The following is a 17500-nucleotide window of genomic DNA, read 5'->3' on the forward strand; positions in this document are numbered from 1 at the left end:
TACTTTCACTAAAATACTGAAAGCCCCCGAAAGCTTGTTATGAAGCCGTCCGCCTCCTCCACAGTAACCTGAGATCAGGCGTTATTTTTTTTATTTTTTGCTTCTTTGGCTCGAGAGGGAAAAAAATTACGCCTGATACATTTATTTAACAAGCCGTCAACCGCCCCCTAATTTACATAATCTAACGTCTGCGTGACCTGTCATGTTATTAGCCAATAAGCGTTTACCATAAGGGAATCAAATTTGGCGCGAATAATGTCTCTTTTGAAATCAATTTTAGCTAGGGAAAAGAAAATTTTTAAGTATGTCCATGTTCAGATGGCGCTTCCTAAAAAAAAATTTAAATGTGTTGTTTTTGTGATGAAATACTGCTAGCTGGACCTGCCGTACCTTTAATTAATAGCTACAAATAATAAAGACTTAACTGGTGAAAGCTCGTTGACCTCGTACTGTACCGAAAGCAGTGAAAAAAAAATTAGGCTGAAGCACCTGAAAGGTGTTGTGAAAGCGAAGATCGCTCAGAATAATTCGCAGGTTTGTGAAGGAGGAATTGCAGTCAAACCAGGTCAAGATTCCATTCATGAATTATTTGAAAAGTGAACCCGTTTGTCGCTTCTGTAACTTGTAGCCGGTATCAAATTGCATTCAAATGATCGGTGAATTTTAAGTATACGATGACATGGAAAATATTTCAATGGATGAAATTTCTATTTAGGCATCCTTCAAATTCTAGAAAACTCAGCCGGCAGAAATTTCATAACGAACTCGCGTGCGTATTCACTGCTTATTACGCAAGCAAAAATGCAGACTGAAATCAACAACAACTAACGGATGGCGGCATTTTGGCCAATCGGAACGGCGCAAATCATCCGCATTGTTTCATATCCAATCAGAAAAAAGTCCAGATTCTGGCTTTTTTACATGTGATCCGACAAACAAATGTATCATGCACTCTTCCCGTGAGAGACGTAAAGGGATAATAGGGAGAGGGCATGATCTCAGGCTACCTCCACAGTAGATCTTAAGGTCAATTTTTCGCGCCATACGACGGCGACCTCTCCCCATTCCCCCCAGCTCACGGCCGCCGTCGTAGACACCCGCCGTCGTCGGATCTTAAGGTCCCTAATAGTCACGGGAACGGCTAACGGATTCATTTTTCAACTAACAAATTCATTAATAGAATCGGGGGCGGGGGGTACGTATAACCTGCCTTGACTGCAAGCCCAATATCAGAGTTCCTTTTGATAGAAAAAAAATGAAACTGTTCGTATATTAAACAAACCTACACTACTAAGAAAAATAACGTTCAAATAAGTCAAAAGATAAGACCAGAAAACTCACTAATAGTTTATGAAGAAAATTCAAACGAATTGAGGGGTTTTTAAATCAGGAACAACACGGACGAGTTTTGGCTCAGGTTTCTTGGAATGATTAGAAAGTGGCCAACCCATCGATTATCGGAAACTCTCAAAAAAAACTCAGCTGCGCATTGTGTTGAATCACATACAAAACGTTATAATGAGTAATTAAAAATTATTCAAAGACAAGGCAAAACTATGAAAAAATTTTTAAAAAATGAGGGGGTTTTTAATCTCATAAAACACGCCGGAGGCTGAGTCATTGGGACTGACGACCCGCGACGCTGACGAGCTGAACGAAAGTGCGGGTCACTTTGAATGCAATTCATATGTCCAATGATCAAGGAACAGAAAACCAGACCTTCACTTACAATCAGAGAAGTTGAAGAATAACCTTTGTTTAGTAAATCTTACACAAAACATTGATTAAAACTACAAGGAGTGAACTGAAATGAATTTCAAAAAGAAAACTCATGGCAAAACTATGCCTTCTTTTGACCTTATTTCTATGACCCACCTGCCCCTGATCGTCCTCTAATTCAGATGAAGAATCAGGAAAGAGGTGAGGGTACCTCTCTCTCCAATGGTCCTCTGATGGCCATGCATTTTCAGACTTGGGGTCGCCATTGGTCTTCTGAAACAGATGTCGACCATACAACAAACATTTAATGTAAGGTTTAAGGCGTGAAAAACTTAGTTTTCATTTTATTGAAACGTGACCAGAGGAGACGAGAAACAATATAAAGGTGAAAACTCCATTATCAGCAAGTTCAGACTGAGCGGGTACAATGCATGAGCAGCATAAAAAGCCTACCACAGTCAAATCTCTATGACGCAACTCTTTGTTAAGTGGTCGCTGCGAAAACGTAACCAAATTACAAAACAAAAATAGAGTGAAAAATTCCAAAATGGGTGGGGGAGGGGAGGGGGGTACGGTACATATGTGGAATAAATGCCCTGGCTAGCTTTATATTCACTGTAAACTCTAAGTGTTTATGTTTCCGGTCTTTTCTTTTCAATTATCGGAGGAAAATTAGTCTGAAACACACAATCATTTGGACTCCCGAAAGTTTAAAAAGGGGACAGACAGTTAATCAATAAATGACCTTCAATTTTCTCTGCCAAGTCTAATATATCTGATTTTCACAAAATTCTAAATAGCACAATTTTTCCTAAATATCATAAGACTTGTTAAATATCTCAAAATCTTCTAAACAGCTTTGTAAAAAATATCCGGATATTTCTATACTAGGTTTGGTGCGGACCGAAAAATGCAAAAATGCCGGAAGGAGGAAATGCTGGCGCTACACGCAAACAAAAGGCGGGAAAATGCTGCCACGTGACACATCATGATTGGCAGGCAAATTTCGTAAAAATTTAACCAATCAGCTGTGTCCACGTCACTAGCCTTCTCTCACGCCACTTTGAATGACAGTTTGTTGATTTTGTAGTTTGTTTTGACTTTAGCCATGGATAATAGAAAGACTGGATAGGAAACTTATGTCACGTGGGCTGATTTCTTATCGCCGATTGGTTGTTTCGTGCTGCGAGATGGCGTTGGATGGTTCCATCATAGTGGAAGTTTGTGACGAAACGATGGCGAAAATGTGGCGCAAACCAGTCGAAATGTAGGGTTTGTTTGCCTGCATGTTGTTCTTTTTCGGAGTTTTTAGCGCTGCTTTAATTTTTGGTGTATGTTTTTCCCTTCGTTTGTCGTGTTACGGCGATAGCAACCCTTCAAAGCCACACTTGAACCTTCGAGGTAAGCACTTCTTGTTGTTGTTTTGTGTTATTTGTCCTTGTTTTTGAGAAAATTGCATCCCAAAAATTCACCTTACCAGAACCATATTTAGTACACTTGGCGACTGTTTTGGGACGCCTTTATTAAGACGGTTCCTTCTTCTTTCTATTCATAACTACGACTGACAGATCCTTCAAGGATGGAATTGTGGCATAGGCATAGTTACAGACTGAGTGCTGTTATTTTCCAGCCATACATTTCGATTGAAAATGGCTGAAATAAACTGCATTCGGAACTGGCGCCGAGCGAGTGTACGTACACGGTGTGTAAAGTTTCAATCGACAGACTAGTTTGTGTTGAAAACTGTTTCGCTCAAGTAATATGCTAATTGTTCGTAAAGCAATATGTTAATTTCGGTCATCTTTTAATGTTGAAATAACCTGCTAAATTACATATTCAGTGAATACAATCGCCTCACGTCGCTCCTCGCAGCTTGTATTCGAAGGCACTGAAGAGACTCGAATAAGTTTTGTACTTTTCCCTTACATAAACAAATAATTGTATCATGAATGGGAAAACACCTACTAACATTTTTTGGCCTCCGTTTGGGCTCCTAAACGTTGTTGTTATTATTTAAACAGTGTTTTAGTTTTCCTTTTGTTTGTCTTTATTGTAGGATTTGCTGAACACATTTAGTCATTAGAATGAAGACAGTATAATTGTGGTCAAGTACTCTTCTCAGAGGGCACAAACCAATCAATCTTTCTGTATTAAACAGCAACTTTTGTTATGCATGAGAGCCAGAAGGTGGCATCTAAGTTTCCAACCAAAGATGGACGTGATAGCACTATTATTGTATTCGTTTTTTTAGAGATCAAAGCAACAATGTACCTGTACCAAGATGTGTTCTAAATCAAATTAATAAAACATATACATGTACTTGTTTGGGGTATGAATTTTTTTTTCAACAACATGATAATCTGACCAGAGACAGTCACGTATTTTTTCAATCCCTCATCCACTTACCTCAGACTAAACAAAAGCCCTGGATGTTACTGTTTTTTTTTTTGTAACCAGCTTCTTTTTTGGGGGGGAACAGTGTTTATGTTTATTTCAGAGGTGATTTACAGTATCCCCTATCCATATCACTAACATTACAATACAAAAACTTTAACTTTGTTTCATCCTAAAAAAAAAGGTCAGCATCTCAAAGATAATATGTTTCTAAGTTTTATTAAGCCTTATGGAAGACAAGTGTTTCCTCGTGAAAAAGAAGTGAAGGCCCTTCTATTAACCAGGAGAGTTGTATTCTAGTAGTTAACAAGTAACCGTTGTATATACATTTTTAAAAGCGTTGCAGTTAGTTTTTTTAAAGACCTGACTAAAAAGTACCTTGGGTCATTGTACATTTATACCTGAAAACAACAAAACAACTTGCTTTACGATGAAAATTGAGTTGAAAAAGTTAGAAACGGCGTTTCCACGGTTGTCCACAAGCAAATTAACTTTCTCTGCTGTGAGCTTTTTATCCCCGCTTTTTATACATTTCTCAGATACGGCTTCTTGTCACTGGTTGTCCGTAAATGATTTGAATAGAAATTAAACACTTGTTTGAGTTGGGTACTTGAAACATCAAGCCTCGACAGTTTTACCGCTAATAAAATCATTTTGCCAAGGGTTATTAACTTATAAAATTCGACACTCGATGAGGTTTTCGATAAAAGCAGAAAGGAAATCGTGAAAACCGTGATAAAAAGAGTTAAAATAATTTCCGGTGCTCTTGTGGTTTGTAGAATATTAGGCTGTGCCTTTTTTATAGGTGTTTTGTAGCTGTATACATGTACGTTTTCGCATAGTTTTTATGTAGCTAGGCTTCCCGTTTGGTACATAAAATTATCGGGCGCTGGAGTCATTCTTCGCTCTCACAAGTTTCATAATCATTTACTCTGTCTTTTGCGGTTTTGTACCCTTAAACTATCTTCTCCAAGAACAATTCCTCTTCATCCTTTACTTCAAAACATGGGCAACCTGTATATATGAAATAAGCGATGAAAAATAAGATGCGCAAAACATCGGATCCAGATGTAAGAGGTTGAATGGCTCTCGAAAACATGACGTCACACTTTTCCACTATGTTGGAACCAGCGCGTCAGCCAGTTTCCTATCCAGTCTTTCTATTATCCATGCTTTAGCTGAGTTTGTTCTTCAACGAAAAAATTCAACGCAAAAATGCTCAAGATGGAATTAAAAAAAAAAAGAATTAGAAAACAACGTAAAACTTCAGTGAGAGAAAGATTCGGCTTGTTTACTCTGGAATTTGAAGAATTTGTCAAACGATTTCTGGAAGCTAGCAGAAAAAAAACTTATTAATTGAAGACAGAATTAAGCGACGCAGGATTAATTGCGGAAAACATGTCGCCGCCGAAAATAGACAGTTATACCACAGAGGAGCACTTTTACCTGTGATAAAAGTGTATGGCTTTAAATTTGAACATAAGTGTCTCAGAGGAATTGTCTGTTTTGTGGAAAGTTATCTCAAAACACCTAGCTACTTAGCGAGGTCATTTATGAAAGGACAGGCAAAGAACACTCAAAGAAAAGGACTTCTTCAAATTCTGGAATCTCAAACAAACTTTCCTTGAGTGTTTTACTGATTTTATGAAACCTTAACGATAAAAGTGAAACTGTAAGTTAACCTTTCTTTTTCTTATTCTGCAAATTATTTGTTTAAATTGAGCATGAACTGAACATGTTTTCAGATATTGATCAACTTCGTGTTTGCTGTTCTCTATATTTTATTAAAAGGAATGAATTAAAATTGATTCAGTGTATTGTGCAATTTTTGTGTTTTTACTTGTATCAGTTGAGTTGAACCAGACTCGAAGATATTATTTTGCTCAGTGCAGACACCTTCCCATTAATTTACATGTTCTGTTGAAAGGAATGAATAATAAAATGATACTTTGAATCTGCTAAAGTTTATGATAGCCATGTTATGATTTGTTTCCAACAGCAAATCTTGTGTTTTATCGAGAATAAAAATGACAAAGAAAGAAACTAATGGCGAAAGACAAGAGCTGAGTAGAAATAAACTGTAGACAAAGAATAAAGAAACAAATTGCGATAAAATTGGAAAACTTACGTGGTAGTATGACCACAGCATAATGATGTTGCCGTGCTGCTTGATGGCTGATGACAGATCCATCACCTGCTGTGGAGTCATCTTCACATCATAAAGCCACAGTTTCTCCAGGTGAGGAGCGCAGCTGAGATGTTGAATCAAGCTGTCTACTCCTGCACCTGTAAGAGGATTCCATGACATGTCGAGCTCCACCAAGTTTGGAAGATCTTGTTTGAATAAATTGTTGATGAACTCCACAGCAGGTGACGATGTTACATTGATACGACTGAGTGTTAAGTCCTGCAGTTTGTGTGTTAATTGGATGCTCTTCATCAGACACGCTGTTAACTCAGCATCGAACACTTCACCGTCTTTACCCCAAACCAGTATCCTGTGTGGAACGGTGATAAACGGCATCATCTCAATCAGCAGTTCCACATCTGACCTGTTCACATCATAAGCTACAATCCCCCGAGCCCTGGAGAGACCATGACGCTTTGAACAACAGCTGCTGCTGCTCTCTTCACTTGACTCAGCACCATTCATGTTTGTCTTCTTTGTTGTCTCTTGTTTACTTGTTAGCGCCTTAATCATTTTACATGGAAGAAAAGGAATGTCTTTATGTTCAGCTTTTATAATTTTCATAAAATACAGGTGAGTGTTGTTTTCTTCTTTCTTTAAGAAAAATTCATCAACTCGACGCCATGAAAACTTGCTTAAAAATTCTGATGCTTTCTTTTCTCCTGAACAACTTACAATGAAAGCCTTTAATTGTTCAGATAAAATTATTACGTTTCTATAGTCTTGCTCTGTATACTCTTTGTCATCAGTGAAAAAAACGTAATTTACGTTTACAGTAGTTTTAACTAACTTTTCTTTCACAAGATCATTTAACTGGTCTGCTTTAATTAAAATAACTCCTCTGAAAGAGGAAAGAAATGTAGGAAAGAGATTTTCTTTTGTGTCAGCTGAACAGTAGAAAAACAACTGTGTACAGAGTGTTAAGAAATTTCTTTGATTTTGTGACAAATCCCACTGTGACGGTGTTTCGCTATCGAAGGTGTACTCCGTCAGTCCTTCTTCGTTGGCCGCCATTTTCATCAGGTGAATCACAATCTCGCGCGCAGCTTCTTCTGACAGCTCACCAGCAAATTTTAACACTTCACTCCTTTTGAGGATCTTTTCAACCGAGTCCAACTTTGACAGGGAATTTGTAATTTCATTCTTCTTAGATAATATCAGCTCTTCTTTCAGGAAACTTGCCGCGAGGTATTCTTGCAGGGATTTATGAATGAAATACACACCTTTTTCAGGATTTAAACTTGACATATTTAAAACTTGAAAAAGGCCGACTTCAATCAACCTCTCGATCAGATCGTAGTTAGGTAATTCACTTCTTGGGAAGTGCAGACTATCGTTCATGAGAGCTTCAAAGGCCAAGCGCCCTAATGCATATAATTCATCTGAGTAATCTTCTTCAACGAACAGCGACTCAGCAGACTGTTTTTCACGCATGTGATGAAACAAAGTCTTCACGAACTGAGTAAAGATTTCCGCGCGTTTCTTTGGCAGTGCGTTGCGATCTTTCCCCTTCCAGAGTAGACACATAATTAGAAGAAGAAGAGGAATTTGTGCTAGTTTCCTTAGGTTGTGCTCCTCCAGGTATCCGAAAAACTTTTTAACATCTTCATCATCTTCTAAAAATCTACGAGTGAAATCTTCTTGGTGCTGATCGGTGAAGCCGTCTATCTTGAAAACAGCATCACTAGAACTTGTCAACGTCTCTGCTTTCATTTCCCTTGAAGTTATTACAACACAACAATCTCGTAACTGACTTTTATTCCAGATTTCAAGGACAGGCGATTGCTTTCCAGCAGTGTAAACATACTCATCGTAGCCGTCCAAGATAAGCAAGACTTTTTCTTGATGGCGGCGAACGTAGTTATACAGGTTGACCACGGTAACTGTGCCATCACTAGCCAGCGTTCTGGAAGCCGCCAAAATGGACGGAACATCTTGGAGATCACAAACGTCCCGTAATCTTACCAGAAGGAAAAGATCAAACGCTCCTAACCTTTCCGGAGACCTGTGTTGAGACCAGTCGAACGAAGCTTTCTGTGTGAAAACGGTTTTGCCAATACCTAAGAGGTATTTAAATGAACAAACTGTCAGCATTTCTTGGCTTGCTGAAGTCACTTGAAGTGGAACCTCAAAACTATACTGAAATGCTCTACTCAATGTTTTAAAAGGACTTTAACTTTAATAATTATTTCAATCAATCTGTCAATAAAACATTACTACCGCTAGTATCTGTTTAACTCTCCTAGACGTTTAGTTTAATGCCAAAAGAATTTCTATTCTTCTTTACGGGGGGGCGGTTTGGAATTCTTATTTTTCTTGAAGAACAGCACTCTCATTATTATTCAGTCGCTGTGCATACTGTTTCTGTATAAGCTGACTAGTTTAATTTTATCCTTATAGCTCAATTTCTTATTCCCTCATGCTTCTGAATTATTAAGAATATTAATAACAAGGAACTTATCGAACAACAGACAAAAATATCAGTAACTGGACACGACACCAACTCTTATTGCTCTAACAAAATAAAAATTGTTCATTTTTACAACTGAAACCAGTATGCAAAAAACTGAAAACTGTCCACTTTTGAGTTACTGTAATTAAAGCAATATTAGTCCAAACTTATAATTCCTTTTGCTACCATTCTAAACTAACTCACTTAGCCTGGAGGTAAAACACTCCATAATTATTAGTGAAGACATTAAAAGCCTGCAAATCACGAGCTGATCTTTATTTAAATCTATTTATTTCAAGCTTTACTGGGTAAGATCAAGACAGAATGAAATATACAAACATGATAAAACAAGAAAGAACGAAAGAAAGAATTAAAGCCCAAAAGAGAAGGGCACGAACGGGACACGTAGGTCCATGAGGGGTGCCCACCCTAGGGAAATATAAGAATTCGAAATATATGCAAAAAAAATAAAATAAAATAAAATCTAGTCATAGTAAATTAGACATTCACGAGAGATTGATCATGAGCAGACCATGTCCACATCAAAGACATTCATTAAAAGAGCTGATATAGATTCTTCAAAAATGATTTAAAACAGCTAACAGATGTAAAACCACTACGGAAGGCTTCACTGCATTATATGTTGTTCCACAGTTTTACAATATGGACAAAATTATAATGAAGCTTGTAAAGTGCAGGTCTTACAGGCTGGACAGTAAGATGTCAGCCAGCAGACTGGTCGAAGGCGAGTACATGGATGATTGTTAAAAGATACGTAATTAGTAACGTCCATATCAATGTAGCCGTAAATGGCTTTGTAAAAGAAAACGAGATCCTTGATTTCTCTATTGCAAGCAGAGGCAAGGCAAGCAGTCTCTCCCTATATCACATCTGGCCTGGTTTCAGACGTTTAAAAAATCCATCTGGTGGCACGTCTCTGAACTTGCTCAACCTTTACTTTTAGTGCATCAATTTTCTGTGACAGTATTACCAATGGTAATGGTGTGTTCCTGTTCCTTTTTTTGGTGTTTTAGGGGCCACAAGTTTGTTTGCTTTGATGGTCCAATCATACACTTTTACTCTCTGGTACTTTACTTACTAATTACCTGGCTGTCCATAAACCAAAATTCGCTTTGGTGCAGGATGAGGCTCTCTGTGGACAAAAATCTCAGTGTAGTGGTTAAGTTCTTCTTTTGTCACTCCCCTGGGTGTCATATGATCCATAACCCAAGACAGGTCTGTGTAGATCTCATCAATGTGAACGGCTTTAATTTGGTTCCAAGGAACGATTTTGACTCTGTTTTTAGTTTGATAAAGAGACCGCAACTGCTTCTGGCACTCTTCGAGGCACTCAGAATCTGAAAAAAAGAATTTTGCCTTAAGAATTAAGAAATTTTAAGTATCAAACACATGTTTTACACAAAATTCTAGGACAGGGGCACATAACAAATATAGAAAAAAAAATTGACATCAGAAAATATGGGAGTCCACAGTTTCACTACAAAACTACTCTTTGAAGAGCAGACAAAGGTTTACAAATGCTGAGAAAGATAAAACACTTCTGATTATCTATGCACTCATTATTTTTTATTAACAACAAAATAACCTAAGAAATTTACAAGACCCACAGTTAAGAACTACTATGCCTAAGACAGTTGTGTTGAAGACTGGGAATTTACAGAGATGTCAAGAGATGATTTTATGATCCTTGAGTGGCCTTCTCCCAGCAATGAATAATATAATGAAAGCCTGGAACACCTTTGTCAGTTTGGCAGCAGAATTTTTAAATTTTTGTTTATAGGCACTGTGCAGCATTAGCAAGCATGACATAGAAATCGGTACCCTAGAGTCTGAGGAAGCGGATCCTTCTCTGAATTGTGGGAGACTCCGCCCTAAAGAGAAGCCTTTTCAGCACTCATACTTAGACATGAGGTTACAAATAATAAAAAAATTAATGATGTTTTGATATTTTGAAGGTCAAGCAAAACTTAGCCATCTAGTGAAACGGATGTCAGTACAGCCAAACTTTCAAGAAAAGTGCAAAATTTGGGTGAAAAGACAATGCAAGGACTTCAATGTTGTAATGTTCCTTGTTAGTGGTGTGGTCTGCAAATGTGTAGCTCAAGAAAAGATCTTTATTACCCTCATGGAAGGGATTGGAAAATCCTGGGGAAGGAGGGAGTCTCAGCAATTAGGAACATAAAACAAAAAGAAAGGTACATGTATGAATCCCAATTGGAATTTGCAAAGGAGAGGAGGGGCGGGGGTGGGTTCTTCCAAGACAAAATCCTTTCCATGGGGGAGATATTTTCTGGATCTACACTATAGAGTAACATACTCCTTTGAGTGGTGGAGAGGGTTAGATTGGAGACATAAGGAGGAGAGATTAAATTGTGTTTAAGGTAATTATTAAAGATGGAACACACTTCAGTCATTAAAAACATAAGGGCCAGAAGAGAGGTGTGAGGTTTGAGGTATACTGGTTATTACTTTTTTACAAAAGGATAAGAGACTAGTTACTGCTTTACAGACTAGCTGTGCAAATATGAAAAAAAGTGGTTGTATTGACAACAGTATTAACAAATAAATACTTCAGTTGGCTAGAATTCCAAGTAATTTTCCTTTGAAGGGTCATACCTGGTAAAGTGGAGGACGCCTTGTTTGCTGACAAGTCTGCAAAATAAATTAGTGAACATTAAAGAGTTGAACTGTTTTGTTCTCCAAAAGCAGACTTGGCCATAAAACAATTTCTTTTATTTTCTTGTCAGTCAATAACATGGTGCATCTTTTTTTTTTTTATTTTCTAGCAGTCTTCTGGGACTAGGATCAGGGAATTTCAAAGACTATTCTCAGAAAAATTTAGATGTCTCACATACTGCTGGGCAGTACTGTTAATGTACACAGGAAATTAAGGGGGACTGGCAATCAATACAATATTATTATAGCACATTAGGTCAGTACAAGTTTGTGGTTAAGCTAGTCCATGTATTTTGTAGCCTTTTTCAATAAACTGCAACCTTTTCCCACAAATGCATAAATGTATCTCAGCATAAAATTCACTATTAATAAACAAACAGAAAAAAGAGGTGATATACCTTCATAGTGAGGCCACTCTTTAAAAACAACTGGATCATTTAACATGTTGGACACAAGAGAAGCTGCCATGATGGAAGCAAATGACTTCCACGACTCATTAGGAGTGTTACTATCATCAGAAAAATGTGATATCCCTTTAACAATCACCCATTCAAGGTTTAAATCATGGGCTGCAGCAAACAGTCCTATAAATGGAAAGAAAAAATAAAGACCACACAAAATGAGATTTTTCAGGTGTGTGGTTGAACCTGACAAACACAAAGCATGAATTATATTTTAATTTCTTTCTTATTAAACATGAACATTACTGTTGAAAGTAAGTGAAATAACTGAAAGTTTCTTAAGTTGTAGGCATTGTAACACCATGCTGGTCAGACATGGTCGACACTGTGGCATCTACATGGAGCTTTGTCATACACCATGCTCATACATCACAAACAGCTAATTATATTCCAACATGTATTTGCCAATGACCAACTGTGGTACCATAGTCAGGCTTTTGCTCATGGATGTCATGCAACTTAGTAAAATTCAACTTTCAAACACTGCATATATACCTAGAATTTACTATTCTAAAATCAGTGATTTATACAAAATCTTACCTTCCCCTTCCCTTTCAGAAGCAATCATATGAGACTCTGACTTTTGGCGTTGTTTGGCAATGGCTGGCTCATTAATGCCACTCAATATGCTGCTGTCACGGTGTACCTGTACTAGTTCTCCAGCTGCCAGATCTTTTAATGGTGGATTCCATCCTTCAGTTGAAAATCTGATCAGGTTGGCAATTTTCCTTCCTACAGGGGTTGTGAATTCATCAGTTGTTAGTGTAGAGGATGCAACCACATCTCCTAAGTTGGTGCCTTTCTGGTTAAAACCTGTGCAGCAGCCAACAGAAAACACAGCTTTGGGTCCCAGTTGCACCACTGCATTTTTGACCGTAACTAAAGAACCACTTGGACCAGAAGAACCTTTAGAGCATCTCATCAAAGCAACTTTCAGTGACTCCTCTCCACTTTCACCCATCGTCCCAAAGTACACATGTCCAAGGTTCACATGATAACTTTTAAAGGCATTTGTCAAGTATGTATAACAAGCCAAGAACTCGCTGTCTTCCACTGCCAACAAGAGAATGTCAACAGGAAGCTGGACATCACTCCATGGTTTTGACTTGTTTGGAAGATCTCTCATTTTAGGTACTTCAATACTCAGAGGAGGAGGTTGAGCATCATGTTCTCTTGCTGTTTGATGATCAGGATCAGCGCCTCCTTTTCTTTTGAGGTCTTGATGCTGCGCCATTGAGACTTGGTTAAAGATTTCTTTTAAAAGTGTAAATATTATTTATAAGATCACCACATTGGAAACACAGTTACACAAAAAACTAAATTAATCAATAAATTAGTTACCATCACAGCTACTTTATTTATATAGAGTCAAACCTTTAAGTGGACACTGCTGTTATCAAGAAAAAGTGTCCACCTGGGAGATTGAGGTATCTGCTTCACAAAGCTCGATGTGAAGTGTTTATAAGTGCCTGGGTCAATGAATAGTTAGTGTTTGCTTTGGAGAGACAACCACTTCACAAAGCTCAATTAAAAATGAAGTGTTTATTAGTGGCACACTGGGACCAAGAAAAAGCTTCATTTAGGAGGGGAGATTTCCAGCAGAAAAGTTCAATATTAAAAGAGCAGTGTTAGCATTATTGACTGTGGACATAAGTGTATGCTTAGGGGTGGGATCCATTATTAGCAAAGGCTTGACTACAGCAGCTGTGTATTGGAGTTTCAAAGGAAATAGTGATCTAGGTAATGATCTCAATAGTGAAATACTACATTAAATTAGCTAAAGAGTGCCTACAAGGTGTAAAACAGAGGTCACAAAGAACTAGTTAAACTTACTTTCAGGAGCAAGTATGATTACTGTATTTTAACCTTGTGATATCATGACTGGCAGCATCTTCAGTATCTTTGCAGTTTGATGCTGGTCTACAAAACTGACAAAAAATATCATGCACTTAGGGACTGTGCAATAATTATCAGGAGGGGGGGGCTGAAAAACTAGAGGGGGTGGGCATTACATAAAATTGCTGCCAAGATAGGTGGGGCTCAAAGTAAAATCACTCATTTGACAGAGGGGGGGCCTTAAGTTTTATTCGAAATGTAAATAAAATTAAACGCAATAAAAGATTCTCAATAAAGGCATCACGATAGACTGTAACAAATATCAACACAAACAGCTGTTAAACGATTATTGAAAATATTCCATCAAAATGAAAAGCAAATCCACAACTGATCAATTTTAACCCGTCTTCTAATTAATTGAGCTGATTCTATGTAAAGCAAAAATCATGAACTTGTTTTTCAGCTTCCCCCATAAAACAATGGGAATCTAACAGATCTCGTAGACAAGCTTTGTCGGTTTTTGATGTGAATAAAAGTAATGTTTCTTCATCGACTGAATCGATTTGCTGAATTCCATATATATGTGGCTCATAACAAAGTTCAACAGGCTCTCCTCCCAAGGATCTAAATATAATGCAAGCTCTTTTTCGTCTGTTATTTGAAGCGTTCAATCTCCTGTTCTTTGATTTTTTTCTCTGCTCCTTTCTCTTTCTGGCTTCAGAAGTTTTAGATTTTGAGCCAATGTGGTAAACACCCCGGTACTTAGCAAATGCTTTGTCTAAATCTTAAATCAAGCGATCAACATCCTTCTCGATACTACATGTTACCAGAAACTCATATGAGTTTCTGATGTTACATAATAACGTTTGTCATTATTGAAGCTGTGATGGCAGCTCAGTCCAGTTTTGAGTTTACCAGTGTGGTGGGAGGGGGGGGGGGGGGGGGGGGGTGTGCGATGTTATTTTTAAAATAACAGAGGGGGTGTTAGAACTAATTTGTTTTGTTTTGGAGGGGGGGGGGGGTACTGTCTACGTTTTTGCTAGATAACACTAGTTTTTCAGCCCCCCCTCCTGACAATTATTGCACAGTTCCTTAAAACCTTTTCTTGTAGAAAGTTAAATTTTAACACTTGTGGCAAGTAGTACAGTATGTTTATTAAATCTCCACTACGTGGCTCTTCCAATTTAATTTACAAAATGGAACAAAGAAAGAAGAAGGAGAAAAAGACTAATTTACAAATCTAATTGTTAATAATAAATGGAAAAATAGGAATAAAATTAAATTACGAAATAGCTACGATAATATATCATATATACTATATACATATACCTATACTTATTATTGACTTAAAAATGCTCTATGACATATAACAAATGTTTTAGTCATGCAATCATCACCTAGTTCTCGGTGTGACATAGCTCCAATTTTGCACCGCACTTAAAGCTAGTGAGCGTTTTACTATTTCTTGTGCTTGCGCTTAGCGAGTTCCAAGTGTTGATAGACCAATAGTGAAAGGAACGTTGTGCAGTGGCTGTCCTGCACGCAGGAACGTCTAGATTTTCCCTGAATCTGGTATTATAACTATGGATTCCTGTTCTTTTATTGATGTTAGGTTATTATCTAAGCACAAATCCTCAAATAACAAGTGATCCCCTGTCAGTAAAGCGCTTGCATGGTATATAGTAATCTACGTGTAAAAAATGAAAATGCTATAATGCCTTTTTGATTAAAAGAATTGTGTTTGTTTTGAAAGTTTAAAAATGGTTTTTGTACCGCTTAGCAAATTTCAGTCGAGCTGCACACGGCTTGGCTGTGAGTAGAGGTTTCTTTTGCCTTCTCAGCGGTCTCCAACCTTTGCTTTTCATAAACCTCTGATGGTGTTTTTCCCCCCAACATAGCCTTTGCTTGCTAATTGTTGTGAGAGCTGTCTGGTCGAGATTCCCTTTAGTACTTAGCTTTGTTCAGAATTCTTTTAGCCACCTCATTAAGGATTTTCGGTCTTCCCATTCTTTTCTTGTCTTCAAACCCGTCATTTCTTGACGACCATTTCACTACCCAACGTTCAGATTTTTCAGCTTTTTGGAAATTTCTGTAACTGACAAGCCAGTAGATCTAAGTATCTAAGTATCTAAGTAGCTTTGGCTCTCAAGTAGCTGAGCTTTTTAGCATTAACAGGGTGCATCTTTCATGATATTCACAAAACTGAGGAAAGATTGTGAGCAATTCAGGACACAAAATACGACAAATATTTGGCGGAAAAATATAAATGCGGGTGCGCACCTTTGGCGCAAATTGAATATTCCAATAAAAAGATGGCGCAAAAAATTTATGATACTTTATCAGGCTGATTATAAACAACTTTTGCATAAATGATTAGTTTCACGAGTACAATCGTAAGTTACATTGTACTATAGACATTCTTACAAAATAGAGGAACGAACTTTTGGGACATCCTGTATTTATATACCAATTACTTTGAGTCCAGTTCTGTACATGTTACATTTCGAAAAATTATGCTATTCTGCAAGTCATGCCACATTCCATTCCACAAAATAAAATATTATTCTGCCATTTACCCTCACTTTACAAAATCACATGCAAACACACCTCTTCGCCAATCAGAGTTAAATAATGTATTCTTAGTGTATGAATAATATTATTACAGTAGAATCGCGTTAATTATTATTGTATCTCTATACTCTGGGAACTAAATTCCATCTTCATGCAAATTTTTGAAAATAATTTTTATTGTTTTGACCACTAACATGGCTGCCATGTCATGTGGTTACTCAGACCCTCGGTTTCTCAACCTCCTGATAATAACAGTGAGTTTATGCAACAGGATGGCAGGAAGAAGAGGACAGCAAAACACTCCTGTGTGACAAACCTGATAGGGCTATTACTTGTGTGTTTTGTCCTGATCTTCACTTAAAACCAATGTTTACTGGTCATTTACAAAACAATCTGTTTAATGGAAAGTGAAGTTTGGCAAAAAGTTGTTTCAAACAAAATTATTGTCACGCTTGTCACGCAAGATTTGCCATCTTCTTTCCTCTCCTGTCCTGTTGTGTAAGTTCACTAATATTTGTTCAAAAACTGACCTCTCTTCGGTCAAACGCTGTAATTTTACCTTGGATTTTTTTTAACCCTGAGATATATTTTAATCTCAGACAATTTTGTTTGAATATTTTTAGTAACATCAAGGAGATGCCGGGCTATTTTGTACGAACTGGTAATTACCAAAGGTTAAATATCAGCATTAAATTAATGTACTGCACTTCAAACTGAAAAACAGTTCAAACAGCAAGTGGGGACATGCAATAATATGAACTTACTCTGAATTTATAGGCATGAGGAATCAACAGATCATCATCAATGTGTACAAGCATACTTAACTTTGGTGTCAGTAATACATGATGTTTTATACCGCTAAAAGAAAGAATGATTTCACGTAAGTAGGCTTATCAAGACTAGTAATACCTTTTCACAGCCGACGTTGATTTCACTAATTCCACGATCACATGCACGCATGCAAAAACAGTCGATTCTGGAAGAACGAATGTAATTCATTAATCAGCTACAATTTACATTGACAGCTAGACAAACTGTACATGTATATTAACCAAGGCCCCGAACATCTTTTATTTTATCTTCATAATAAACTTCAAGGGCGACTTACCTTCGAAAATCACCGGAATTCACTGCAAACTTTAGGAATCAATGAGCTACAGAATGGTCCCAGTTCCCACTCGG

The 17500-nt window shown here is 37.4% G+C and overlaps 2 protein-coding genes across 3 annotated transcripts in view; both read right to left on the bottom strand.

Annotated features, from left to right (window-relative positions):
• The window catches only part of LOC140951113 (uncharacterized), a 22020-nt gene extending 4774 nt beyond the window's left edge, over positions 1–17246 (bottom strand). For both annotated transcript variants that reach the window (XM_073400331.1, XM_073400330.1), the window contains exons 1-8: positions 17228–17246; positions 13745–13839; positions 12452–13165; positions 11849–12034; positions 11391–11426; positions 9860–10111; positions 6242–8361; positions 1876–1992 (exon numbers count right to left, since the gene is read on the bottom strand). In XM_073400331.1, coding sequence (XP_073256432.1) covers positions 1876–1992; positions 6242–8361; positions 9860–10111; positions 11391–11426; positions 11849–12034; positions 12452–13145 — 3405 coding nt within the window. In that variant the 5' untranslated portion in view covers positions 13146–13165; positions 13745–13839; positions 17228–17246. The remainder of the gene's footprint in view (positions 1–1875; positions 1993–6241; positions 8362–9859; positions 10112–11390; positions 11427–11848; positions 12035–12451; positions 13166–13744; positions 13840–17227) is intronic.
• LOC140951114 (uncharacterized) overlaps positions 1–17500 on the bottom strand; it is a 61937-nt gene that overhangs the window by 6995 nt on the left and 37442 nt on the right. The window lies entirely within an intron of this gene.

The sequence above is a fragment of the Porites lutea genome, chromosome 10 (assembly GCF_958299795.1).
Source record: "Porites lutea chromosome 10, jaPorLute2.1, whole genome shotgun sequence".
Taxonomy (NCBI): domain Eukaryota; kingdom Metazoa; phylum Cnidaria; class Anthozoa; order Scleractinia; family Poritidae; genus Porites; species Porites lutea.